Source organism: Protopterus annectens, chromosome 3.part0, assembly GCF_019279795.1.
Source record: "Protopterus annectens isolate FY-2018-M chromosome 3.part0, PAN1.0, whole genome shotgun sequence".
NCBI classification, from domain to species: domain Eukaryota; kingdom Metazoa; phylum Chordata; order Ceratodontiformes; family Protopteridae; genus Protopterus; species Protopterus annectens.
Window position 1 is genome coordinate 1,001,067,400 of NC_056731.1, and position 13,506 is coordinate 1,001,080,905.

The following is a 13,506-nucleotide window of genomic DNA, read 5'->3' on the forward strand; positions in this document are numbered from 1 at the left end:
ATTCAAACTGATGATGTTGTAATGTCTAGGAGGAAGACACCTTCTCAACTCTGCCTTGAGGTAAGAATCTTCCTTCTCTGCTGGGTGGGCTGTGCAGGATAGGCAATGAAACATCCTCCAAGTGATCTTTTACAAAATGGTACTCCTAATGACCAAAATCCTGACATTACTATTCTAATGCATGATATACAATCCTTCCTTTCTCAATGTTCTACCAAGAAACAATGTACCAAATTAAAAGAAAACAGTAAATGAAAACGAAAAGCTGCGAGAACACTAAAGGGAAACAATACATCTCTGTTAATACTTGAGCGATCTAACACACTATTCTTGTATAACAAAGTGTACAAAACACTACATACAAGAAATTTTGTTTTCAACTATGTTCTACACAAAAGAAGAAATAATATAACAGAAACCTGGGTTTCACAACAAAATACATAAAATCTCTCTCTGTTATAAAACTGGGATATCTACAGCTTTCTGAATGTGACTTCAAGATGTGTGTGTGTGTGTTCTATTACACCAGTGCACATTTTTTAATATGTTATCTATTACAGGAGTAGAAAATAAATGCATTACTTCTGAACAACTTTCTAAAAAGACAAGATACTGATATTATTCCAATATTTTAAATGCACTAGTAACTACAACCAAATTATTTACATGCAAAGGGCAGCAACACTGAGCTAAAACTGAAAAAGTTACCTGACATCTAGTTTCATAGCTATAAGTAACTTAATATATAAAGGTTTTAAATCCAGTTCAATGTGATACTGATAGGCAAAAGACAATATTTCTTATTCAGTAATAAATAATTGAATACACAATTAACAATATGGCATAATTCATTTTTAATAATTTTACAATGAAGTATGATTCTAGTTTTAAAATTCTGTGTTGTCACCTCTCAAGAAAATACTGCTTGAATGAGAGCATGTACAATTATGAACAAAAGAGACAAACAGCGTTAGACTTACTTGTCACTAGACTGTAAAGGCCTCAGGTAAGTTCCAATAAGTGTGTGTAATTCCTTTGCATACTCTTGTTCAGTTTCAATAATATTTTGTAGTACCTAAAGACACACAAAGACAAATTTTGTTAAATACAAAGTATATAATACTGTACTCCATGAAGCAGTAAAAATGAAAAAATGAAAAAAAACATGGAAATGGGCATGCTTCTATCTCTCCTCACACACAAACAAGTTTATGTGCATCACACATTCATTTCTCAAATTTAAATGAATATTTCCATTGCAAACTGGTGCATTGTATGGCAAAGTTAAATGATTACTTATGAAATTAATATTTCTTAAATCATTACAATGTGGCAGCCCTAGTTGAGGGGGGTGAGCTGGTTGGTCTACAGGTGGGTTGGGTAGAAGGAAGGACATCAAGTATCTGATGTTCATCCTGGACAGGAGGCCAAAAAACTAAAAAATATTACAGTGAATATGGAACAGAAAACAAGATATTATTACGCATAGCGAACACTGGAAGTACTTGGTAAAGGAGCAAATGTTCTCTGAGATGATTCAAACTGCTATAAATCAGCCAACAAATGAAGGAAATTCCAATCAGTCATGGAAGGAAAATTGCATTGTTTAAGGATAGATTGAGAAAATGTTTAGTATCTAGGAAAGAAAGATGGATAAAAGAAAATAATAGAGAAGCAAAAGAAAAAACAGCATGTAAGGTATACAACTAGGAAAAGGCCTACAAGAACACAAGCAGGGGTTAGAAAATGAAAAGCAACACTGAGAGAAAAAAAAGTGTAGTACTATTGGCTACCTGCAAAGGAAAGATAAGGGAAATTAGAGTAGAGCTGTGCAGATAAAAGGATGGATCCCTGTGACATGAGAAGTAAATGTAGCAGAGTCCAGGAGATGTCAGCTTACAAGAGGCAAGGGGTCTAGAAGGATTCAATGATTATTTTTTCCTGAAAGGGGCAGAAATAAGATTAACACATGCACTGAGAAAAGGTATTCAGCATAGGTGGACATATACGTCAGTGGGAGATGCATGGTTTCTGTCTGATGACCTGCCTAACAAGCACACTAATAATACTGCAATCAGGCAACTCTTAAGAGAAATCAAATCAAGAATGAACATTATCTTTGCTAAGGTAAAGAGTTCAGTACACGCCATCAAAGCCAGTCAGGCATAACAGTATTTAAGTATACACAATGCACACCTCATCATGAATTAACAAAACTCTACAGTGAAAACTCACAATGGTGGACATAGGAAATAGGTGGACAATAATAAAATAACATATAAAATATATATCCAATAAAAATGAAATAAGTCGACAGCTGCATAAAATTGTATTTCCATTTCATAGGCAAGAGTAATACAACATGCAGAAAACATCCTTAATGAAAACACAAGCATGTCCATGATAAAATATAACCTCACTTCAGTCTCCTGTGAAAGCAAGATGAGAGAGTTATCTGTGAATGGTGTCCGTAATTACTGCAGAACAGAAAGGAAACTTCAGTCACAAATCAGATGAGAAGTACATGCAGGGCATTGTCTGAAAGACAACTGGATCTATTTCAAGCTAATGGGAACAAATGACCAACACTCTGTACTGCGATGTTCCTTAAAAACATTAGAAGCATAAACGCTGAAGTATAGCCAATTAGATGTACCCCAATAACAAGCAAAGGTATGCATATAATTATGGAAATATATCAAACACTACCAGGTTGCCATAATGGTTAAGGTCTCCTTCCCCCCAATACAAGGTACAAATTTTGATCCTGACCTCTGGCCAGTGCCTGTTAGGAGTTTGCATGTTCTCCCTGAGTTTCTGTGGGGTTCTTTCCACCTTCCAAAAAACATGCTGGATGTTTCCATCTCCAGCTCTTCCAAATAAAAAAAATAGCAGTAGCAGACAGTTACACAGACTCTGTCAGAAGAGTTCTGTAGACCAACCAATTTAAGCATCAGCTGTGGTATGCAGTATCCTCATGATAGGAGAAAATGGATAACAGACTGAGCACCAGGTCAGCACTAACCACTTAGTGCAATAAACTGGTTCTAGGTGTTTTGGTCAATTTTACTAATGCTTTCATAATTGGACATTTGTCAGTTATAAGTGGAATGAGGAGCCATCCTACTCTGACCTATACTGACCTACACCAGGGACCCATGCTAAAAGTGGGAGGGTTCTGTGCTCCTCTACTGGACAGTGTGTGCCTACTGTAGAGCCAGGCAACCCTGAGTCAATAAGCTACTGGCTGGCAGGTGTCCAACTGCTCAAGGTTAACTGGGTTAGCTCTGTTGAGCAAAATCTGGTCATAAAACCAAATAACCTATGAAGCATGAATTAAGGATTGCCACAGTGAATACAGGTTCACTAAAATGACCGAGCATGGAAATTGTTGACATGATGGTGAGACTGGACACCCTCTGTATCCAGAAGACAAAATGGAAAGGCCATGCAGCAAAGCCACTTGGCTTGAGATTCACGGTCTACTACTCAGAGGGATTTCTTATGATGTATAGTTTTTCATGGGGAAAGAAGTTTGGTGCTGCTTATGCCAAGTCCATTTGTGTTGTGAGTAGCACAACAGGTAGAATACCTACTTTTGATGCAGAAGGTTGTGGGTTCTACTCCCACAGTACATAGATGGATTGCTGATACTGTACTGTGTTGTACTTTTAAAGGGGGTGGATGCTGCAGTCCTAAAAATATAATCTTTGGCATAAATACCTAATAACTATGAACCTGTTATCAGTTTGCCATCCATTCTCTATTGCAATTTGACTAGCTTATCATTTTTTTAATCATTTTTTTAATTTAACAGGGAATTTATTCCTCAAGGGCAACAGGCACTTTATTTGTAGCTGAAACAATGAAATATAAAGTTGTTTGCTATCAGCAACCTCTTCATTACTTACAATTCTCTTTAATGTGCAATTATTTAGATGACTTTTACTTCTACAGAGATTGTGCATATTTACTGATACTGGTAGATTGTAGAAATTTGAGTAGACTTTTATGATGGAAATGTTCTGAATTGGGCAGATTTGTCATTATTGTTTCATGCACTTTGTTTCATTGCTTACTGGAAAATGTTCAAAACAATACATTTAAAACATGTTCTTAACAAGTGTGTTCTATTATACAAGGAATATAATTTAATACAGTCAGAAAGTTGCATCAAAGAACACATGTATGTTTCATGTGCAAGGTGCTTATGATTTAAAAACAGCTCAAAGGTAATCTTCATCTACCACTGGCCAGATGCATTTTCTTTGAATGTGGGTTTTAATGAATGTGAGTTTCAAGGGCAGAGAAGGTTTAATGCTAAGTTTATTTTCATTGTGAGACTATATTGCTTTGTTTAGCAGATGTCTATTAGTGTTTGTGTTATAAAATGTAAAATACATTTTAAATGAAATCCAAATAATCATTGTAGATGTAAAACAGTATGCACATTACAGTGTTTATGGTAAATGGGGTGACTAGCCAAGTGATAGGACATTGGAATATCTGCAGGGGGAGGGCTGTGTATGGGAGCTCCATTCGACCATGATTTTGTGAAGGGGGAAGGGCAGCAAACTTGAAGACAGACCTGGGCGGCACAAACTCTAGCTACAACACTGATCAGTATGCCATGGAGAATGACTTTTGGAGGTCCTAGCAAACTATAATATTCATTTGCTAAGATTAGAATATTGCCTACCATCAAATGCCATAGTTTTACCACTGAACCCACATATTGCAAGTCACCAAAAACAGAATCCTAAGGTTCATCATCGTCTTCCTTCCCAAGTTCCCAGTGAACATCATTGCTACACATGTAAAAAAAATGTTTACCATTTACTACAGGGTCTGGGGCCATATTTTGGTTGTCTATTCTTCACTTTGTGTTTGAAAGTTGCTATACCACAATTCCATTGGAGTGGGGTGGGGTTACATAATTATGTATGCAATGTATGTAACTTTTATGTTAATCAGCATACAAAGTTGTACCTATTTTTCATGTCTAGATTTTTGATGTTCCCAGGTTGAGAGGTATGCCCAATGTCTACAGTGGGACAGATAGTAGAGAAAAAGCTAGAAATGAGGAAATAATCTAACTAGGCATAACTAGACTTGAAGAAAGAATATGACAGGGTCAAAAGAAAGCTAATCTGGTCAGTTCTGTGATAGTTAAAAGTTCAAGAAACATTAGTAGAGAAGTGCAGGCCATATAAAAGAGCACAATATCACAAGAAAAAAACAGTGCTTATTCTCTCAGGGGGTTCATAGCATACTTCTCAACCTCTTAGAGCAAAAAGTCTAGACACAGCCACAAATAACAGAGGGACAAAGGCCCAAACAGGGACACTTTTTAAATATTGCACTTACAAAATTAGAAAGTTAATAAAAATAACAGGTTTTGCAGTAGCATGAATTTTCTGAAGGACATGAAGCCTGAAAATCAAATGTCTGCCATTATTTTCTGACTTCTGTCCTCAATGATTTGCCAGAAAACTACAATTTTATGAGGAACAGACCAAAAGTATGAGTAAAAAAAATCTAGACATTCTTTGAAAATCTGCACAGTTGAGAGCTGTGGCTCCCAGTGGTAGTGAGGGCTGCATCAAGATTCAGCTCTGAGCCCATTGCTGTTTATATCCGTGATGGACTACATTAGCCAACAGATAAGGTTTCAACATGTGGACTATGTAGCATTATAAGCAGACTCTGACCAAGAACTACAGCAAATGATAGGTGAATAAAGTGCAAAACTGAAAGCACATGGGGTGAAACTGAGTACAGATAAGACAGTTGTCATGACAGCAAATGAGGGAAATCAAAATAAGCTGAAAATTGAGATGGAAGGGGAAATAATGAAACAGGCTAACAGCTTTAAGTACCTGGAAGGGGTGCCTAAAGAGAAGTCTGAATGAGAAGGTAAAAGCAAGAGTCAGAGGGGCTTTAGTGTCAGTGTTAGTGTGTGAAAGAAGAATGTCAAAACAGCTAAAAAGTAAGGTGCACAAAACAATGGTGTAATCAGTAATTCTGTATGGTATACCTTGGCAGAGAAGGCAGAGCAGGTCAGGCAGCTAGCAGTGATGGTGAAGAGCATGAGATTTGTGGTAGGATACACACTGTGGGAGAGATGAAAAAATGATATCAAACATGCAGAACCCCCCCCCCAGTTGAGGGAACATGCCACCCACACACCCCAAACTTATATATTCCAGTTGTGATATCACCACATCATGGAGAAAAGGGAATTTTCCAAGGAATGGAAACCCAGAGACCTATGTAAAATCAGATTTTCAGCTATTCAGTCTCCACATTATAGGACTCAGTATATATATATATATATATATATATATATATATATATATATATATATATAAATATATATAATATATATATTTATATATATATATATATATATATATATATAAGATATATATATATATTTATAAGATATATAGATATAAATATAATTTATGTGTGTAAACACACACATATATAGTTAAAGTGTCTCCTTAGAAGCTTAGACCCTTGTCTATGCCAAGCCAGGCAAGTCACTGCGTTTATACCAATCTAGGTTACCCCCTCAAACAATGTTATTTATTTTATTTATTTATTTGTCTTTGTTTACCGGGAAAGTCTGACTGGGTAATACCCATTTTCAGCGGAGCCCTGTGGAGAAAAACTCCGTTTTCTTATATTGTATTATACTAAGCTCCAGTCAAACAGAGTAATTACATTTCTATTTACATTTATACACAAAGAGTAGTTACATTTCTATTTACATTTATAGACAAACAGTAGCTACATTTATATATTCTAAGATTTCACATAGATTGAAGTTATTAAAGAGAAATCACAAGTGCAACTTAGTGGATTGTACAGGCAGCAAATATGTATAAAACGTTTTTTGGCATTTCACTAAGAGGTTGGGAATATTATTTTTAAGGAGATTATTTGGAGAGTATCGTACAGTGAACACAAAGTTTTAACCCTGTGATGAGCACGTGCAGGAACAGGATTCCTTTAGATGCTGTTTAAGCAGTGGTTTAAAACTACTTAGTCAGAGAGTTTTATTTGCATGAGGATACTATTCCAGAGTTTAGCACTGCATTGGGAGTAGAACGAGTCCTCCTGCAACATTATTTGACTTATTTGTAAGTAATAGGAATTTTTAACTTGAATGAAAGTCCCTTGCAGGACAGCAGGTTAGTAATAAATTTTGCAGTGCAGGTCATTTTTCTGGATGATGAATGAGTTTGTGTGCTGTAGTTGGTTGTGAATAATGTAGACAGCTGTGCAGTTCAAGCCAGTTTAACTGCTTTAAGCTATGACAATGGTGGGTCCCTATGAGGGAGACTGGTGGCAAATTTACCTATCTTATTGTAGCAGGAGGCAAGTTTCTTTCAATAAGTATTGTTTAAGTTTGTTAGGACAGGAGCGGCATATAACAGAATTGGCAGTAAGAAAGTGGTGGCTAGAATCATTCTTGCAGTATCTGTAAGGAATCCATTGATCCTATAAATGGAGCCACGTTTCTGGTGTGTAGATTTAATGGTGTGCAGTACACTGTGGTAAAATTTGAGACTGTCATCTACTATAATTCTTAGAAGTTTACTGTGAGTTATAGTTTCAATGACAGTAATTGCTGACTTCATGGTATAAGATTGCTTCTGATTTTGGCATTTTTTTGAGATTAAAAGCATTAACTTAGTTTTTTTAAGGTTGAGTAGGAGGTTTGATACTTTGAGCCAGGTTTCTACAGAGGAGAAAGATTTTGGGGTAATGTCTTGGAACCTATTTATCGTCGAGGCCACAGATATTAATGCTGAGTCATCTGCATACTGAACTAAACTAGCATGGTGAGAGGAGGTGTGGAGGTCATTAATAAATATATTAAATGGGAGAGGACCCAGGATCAGGGTTGTCAGATTTCCAGCCCCCCAGGTAGGGACAAAAAAAAAAAAAAAAGGTCTTTAATGCAGAACACAGTTCCACATTAAAGAACTGAGCTCGCTCTTTAGCTTTGCACTAAACACGGAGCTTCTTGTGTTTAATGCATTGCAGTTCCGCATTCAACACAAGTAGCTCTGTGTTTAGCGATTTTTGATTGGCCCATATACTGGCATATGGGGCCAATCAAAAATTTGCTCAACATGGAGCTTCTCGTGTTTAATGCGGAACACAAGAAGCTCCGTGTTTAGCAATTTTTGATTGGCCCGTATGCCAGGTATACGGGACAATCAAAAAAAAAAACAAACAAAGCGGAGGCTGGCCAGGATTTAAACCGGCAGGGCGGGACTCAGGATCAGGCTGCTGATCTCGGGACAGTCCCGCCCAAATAGGGACGTCTGGCAACCCTGCCCAGGATAGAGCCCTGAGGGACACCTGTAGTAACTGGTTGAAAAGATGAGTAGGTTTGCTGCCATTTAAGGGCTTGCTGCCTTCCAGATAAGTAACTAAGATATCGCAGCAACAGGGAGTATTGTGAAAGTCTTACTGAAGACAGCCAAAGAAGCAGTTGCTGGTGCGAGACCGTACAAATGCCTTTGACAGCCCTAAGAACATGGTGGACACAAGCAGACCATTGTTTCTATGTCAGGTTATTATATTGGTAAAATGTGGTAGAGCAGTTGTGGTGCTGCACTAGGCCTAAAGTCATGTGTTTCTGAGAGCAGGTTATTTGAGGTTAGGTATTGCATCAGCTGCATAAGGATGGACTTCTCTAATATTCTGAAGAAGTGGGTGACAGAATCTCTATTGGTCTGTAGTTATTAAACTCTGTAGATGTGCCACCTTTTGTGCACTGGTACGATGTAGGATTTTTTCCACAGTGATGGGACGTATCTTTCTCCTATGGACCTGTTAGTTAGTATGAACACAGGGAAGGCTATGACTTCTGCAGCCATTTCTAGTTAGTCTGATGGTAGTTGGTCTACAGCTACAGAAGTAGCTTTTAGTTTAAGGAGCAACGTCCTTACAAGCTAGGTAGGTACTGTAGCAATGAAGATTGAGGCCAAGAAGGGTTGGGGTCAAACACTAAAAATAACTTGATTTCAAGCTGGACTAGACCTTGCCAGAAGGTCAACAGTTGAACAGTAACCCCTTGGTTGATGTGAACAGGAAAAATCATCTTAATTACAAGTTAAATGTGATCTTTCCAATAATCAGTGTTTAACCTGGAGCTGTGGTTGACATAGGCATGAAGTAGACAGGAAACAGAAGTGCACAAGCCACACAAATAAAAATACACAACTGACATCAAAGCCAGACCAGTGCTGATGAGAAGCCTAAACTGAGATCTATTCTCAGCTGTAACAAAAACATTTATGTTCATGAAAAACAAACTCAGAAATACACATATTGTGCCAGAAGTTATAAGCCAGAGATACACATCTATATAGGACAACCTTAGATATACAGTTCATAATTTACAGATGCTGAGCCATAGCAATATAAGCCACCACTGACACCAGGGCAAAACTACAGCTGATGAGAGTGCCAAACTGAAAACTACGGGTTTAGCTTTAACAGAAACACCTTTATATCCATGATATACGACCTCCGGAAATACATGGTTTATGTTGCAAGTAACAAGCACAACTATAATCCAGAAATGACAGCTGCCAAAACAACCATGTCACATGCAAAATCAAAAGTGCAAAACAGTCATTAGAAAGAAAGGTTATAAGTTCATAGATGAGCACTAGGTTAGCTGTCCTTGTTGGCCATTTTAAGAATAGCAAGTATCCCCTTTTATGCTCAAATTAACCCATTCAAGTTGTTTACAGATTGACCTTATCCATCCCATGATCAATAACTATATATTACTCATAACGAGAATAACTGGGTTCATATTATAAATAATTTAAGGGGTATTCAGGAGCTCCCTCTATTCATTAGTAATACAGGGGGCATTCCTAGGGTTGCACTTGAATATGAAGAGGGATGAACTTTGTTTTATGTGGATGAGAAGTTTGTTCCAGAGCAGCGGTACCCTCTGCAAGAAATACCTGTCCCTCCAAACCATTTTGTTGATGTTGCAGAAGAAGTTAAGATCTCTAGACTGAGAATTTCTGCTGCCATTTGACTTGCCTTTTATGCCAGAAACAGGTCACCTCTTAGAAGCCTGTAGGATACTAAGTACAGTTACAGGGCTTTGAGTCTGTCCATGTAGGACATGTTGTTTAGACCTAGTGTCCTTATAGTAAGGTATATCTGTGGACATTCAGTTGTTGCATGTGCCTGGACACATACATGCCAATAGGTGGCATTATACTCCATGATTGGCCTAATGAGGGATGAGTAAAGAGGGACAATGACATTCTGAGATCTAGACACAATCCCATGTTTGCAAACTGTACCATACAGGCTTTTTGTTATGACAATGGACACATGTTGGTCGGAAGTTAGGTCACTGTCCACATAAGTTCCTAAATCCCAAACAATTGGGTCTCATCTCTTACAGGTAGTAAATGATTTGCTAAAGGATACAATAATGCATTTTTGGCATGTAGTTTTAGTCCATGAGTTTGTCACTAGTTATTTATTTGGTACAAACTTTCCTGCAAGATGGCCAAGTCATCTGGGGATTCCCTGACTGCTCCTAGCTTGCAGCCATCTGCAAACATAGTCAGCCAGAGGCCTTTGATATTGGCTTTTACTACACAAAAGTAGATTAAAAGCAGATAAAGAGGTACTGATTAGATGTCTGAAGTTCAGAAGTCCTAAAGAACTAAACATTTGCAGAGGAAGAATCTAACCACCAGAAAATGGTGAAATCTGATGAAAAGGGAGAGGATAAGCTAGACTTTCATATACTGACTTTAAAATTAAGTGCTCTGCAAAACAAAATTCTTGTGAGAAATTTACAAAAATTACAAACTTTGAAAGTTAAAAATGGTGGCCTGTGGCCATTTACACATACTCCAGGCCCTCGTGCCTATCAAAACAGATTTCGAAAGGAGTCCTTCTGCACATATTTATGAGTAAAAAGGAGGTATTTGGTAGCCTTGGAAAGCTTCAGAAGCTAAGCTGACCAAGTCCTGCTTGCTGTGAGTCCTATGAGCAGAAAATGCTCTGGTCCTTGCATATTAGGCCACCATATCAAGCTGCCAAACAAAACATTTCCTGCGAAGCTGTAATGTCAGCTTTAATTACAGTAGAGTTCCAACAACACTACTAGCTAACTGGACTGCTACATACTCCCCTAATGTCTATACTATTTGTTAAAATCCTTAACAACTTTCATGTCAGTGTATAGTATTGGCAGTTGGGGATGAATCATTATGGTATGGCAAACCATCCATCCATCAAGAAAGAAGAAGGTCAAATGATGGGTGAAATTGGTTTCTGGTTAAAAAAAAAAAAAAAAAAAAAGGCATTTGCTATTTTGCCTTTAAGTCGTCTACTATTCTAGAAAAAAAAGCATTCAACTGGATGGAAATGAGTGTCTGGCCTTTCATCAAAAAGTGTTTTTCTTTAAGGGCAGAAAAGCCAGTTTACTCATCAAAAGTGGACTGCTCTGACTTTACCAGCAGTTGTGTGTGTGCAGTCGCAGAAGAGATGAGAAGGAGGAAGGTGTCCTTTCCCACTGAAGTGTGATCTCAGAATTGATATAAGTAGCAGGGGATGGTATGAGAGCACAAGGGTGCCTGCCCCCTGCATAAAAATGGTTCTATTACTTTTTATTTTTTGATTATTTGCGGTTTGATTATTTGTACTTCAAGGTTTTGTTCATTCAAACATTTCCTTGGTTGATGAAGTGTCACTAATCCATGGAAGTCAAACAGCAGAATAATGTCTCAAGAGTGGCTCTCTAGAGAAGATGGTGAGCAGTTAAACAGCACTGTTTCTTTAGCTCTGCTTCATTTTAACATCTCGGACAGGATTTTTACTAAAAAAACTCAAATAGAACATTTCAAATCTTTACTGATTTAGAGTTGAACATCTGCTGAAAGACTTACTACAAAAATAACAAGTTTGAAACTCTTAACTGATTTTTCCTGTCAAGAAAACTAGAAATAACTAATTGTCTCGGAATGAGCCACTCTAAGTCCAGTGTACATGTAGTACTATAAAAATGAGATAACATACAGGTTGTACTAAGTAATATCAGTGAGTTATCTGTAAAGACAGATAAATTAGAAAACAAAATGGACAATTTTAAAGAGAAATGTTAAAAAAAAAATTGAAGGGCTGAGTGAATCCCTTAAACAACGAACGTCACAAACCTCGAGTACAGAAGAGGCAATGTCTGATTTTAATGGAAGATTACTTAAAAATGATATCAACACTGAATTTCTTCTGAAACAAAACAACTTATTCCAGGAAAAAATAGAAGAGTACAGATCTAGAAGGAATAAGGTCCAGATTTGAAGGATTCCTGAATATCTGGCTGCCTAAAACTTTGAACCTGCCTGAAGCTTTTTCCTTTGGCATCAAAAAAGCACATAGATCATTTTCTAACACATCTTTAAAAAAAACACCGTCACCAAAGTCAGTAATTGTAAGATTTCTCTCAAGTCAAGATAAGGATTTAGCTTTAAAAGCTGCATGGACTAATCATCCAGTTAAAAGAAAATACTAGAAGATTTGACAATAACTATTCAACATTAGTGATGTCAAAGAGACAAGCATGTGTGCCACTTGTTAAAAGCTTAAAGAAAAACAATATTAAAGCACAAATCTTGTTTCCAGCAAAAATAAGGATCCACCTTCTAGAAGGAAAGAACATTTGTAACACCTTTTAAGATGCAATGGACTTTATACAGAAAAATAAAATCCTAGAAAAAAAAACAGAAGAAATGGACTGGAATCTTAACTTCTTTGAAGAAAAATGCAACAAGAGATGGTTGGGTAATAAAAGACAAAAACAGTAAAAAAAATCTAAAGGACAAATAAAAATCAATGTATTTCATTGGTTATGAATTCCTACTAACTTAAAGACGTGCTTGAATACTTATGAACAGGTGCTGAATATTACTTTTTACTAGGTAAATCATTTCTTTCTTTCTTTCCCTATTTCAAATGGTTACTAGTTCCCTCTTTAAAATGTTAGAGCTTGATTCTTTTAGCTATATATGAAATTAAAGCCACTTATTTTCATTTAGCATTTAAAAGGTTAAAATATTCACTTCATTAAAAGTTAAAAATTACTGTTATGATGAAACTTATAATAGGTGGCACACTTTCTGATATCTTGGCATAGTTGAGTAATGTACCATTAAATATATTACAAGATTCAACAAATGACAATAAAGAGGCATGTTAAGTTACATTCTGGGTTCTTAAAATGGTCCAGTACTGTGCTACTGATACTATACTTGACATACAATAGCACCCAGGAAAGACATGCTATGTTATAAACAAAGCATAAAAATATTTACATATATAAAAGTTACTATTGGAATTAAATCTGGATTACACATAATGCAAGTTTACATGCTATGTCATGTCTCCTTTTAAAATTACTGTCTGCTTTAGATTAAACATCTCATACAAATAGTGCCTGCT

At 36.7% G+C, this 13,506-nt stretch overlaps 1 protein-coding gene across 5 annotated transcripts in view; it reads right to left on the reverse strand.

Annotated features, from left to right (window-relative positions):
- Window positions 1-13,506, reverse strand: part of ARHGEF6 (Rac/Cdc42 guanine nucleotide exchange factor 6) — a 1,746,213-nt gene that overhangs the window by 895,066 nt on the left and 837,641 nt on the right. For all 5 annotated transcript variants that reach the window (XM_044065305.1, XM_044065303.1, XM_044065304.1 and 2 more), the window contains one exon: window positions 981-1,075. In XM_044065305.1, coding sequence (XP_043921240.1) covers window positions 981-1,075 — 95 coding nt within the window. The remainder of the gene's footprint in view (window positions 1-980; window positions 1,076-13,506) is intronic.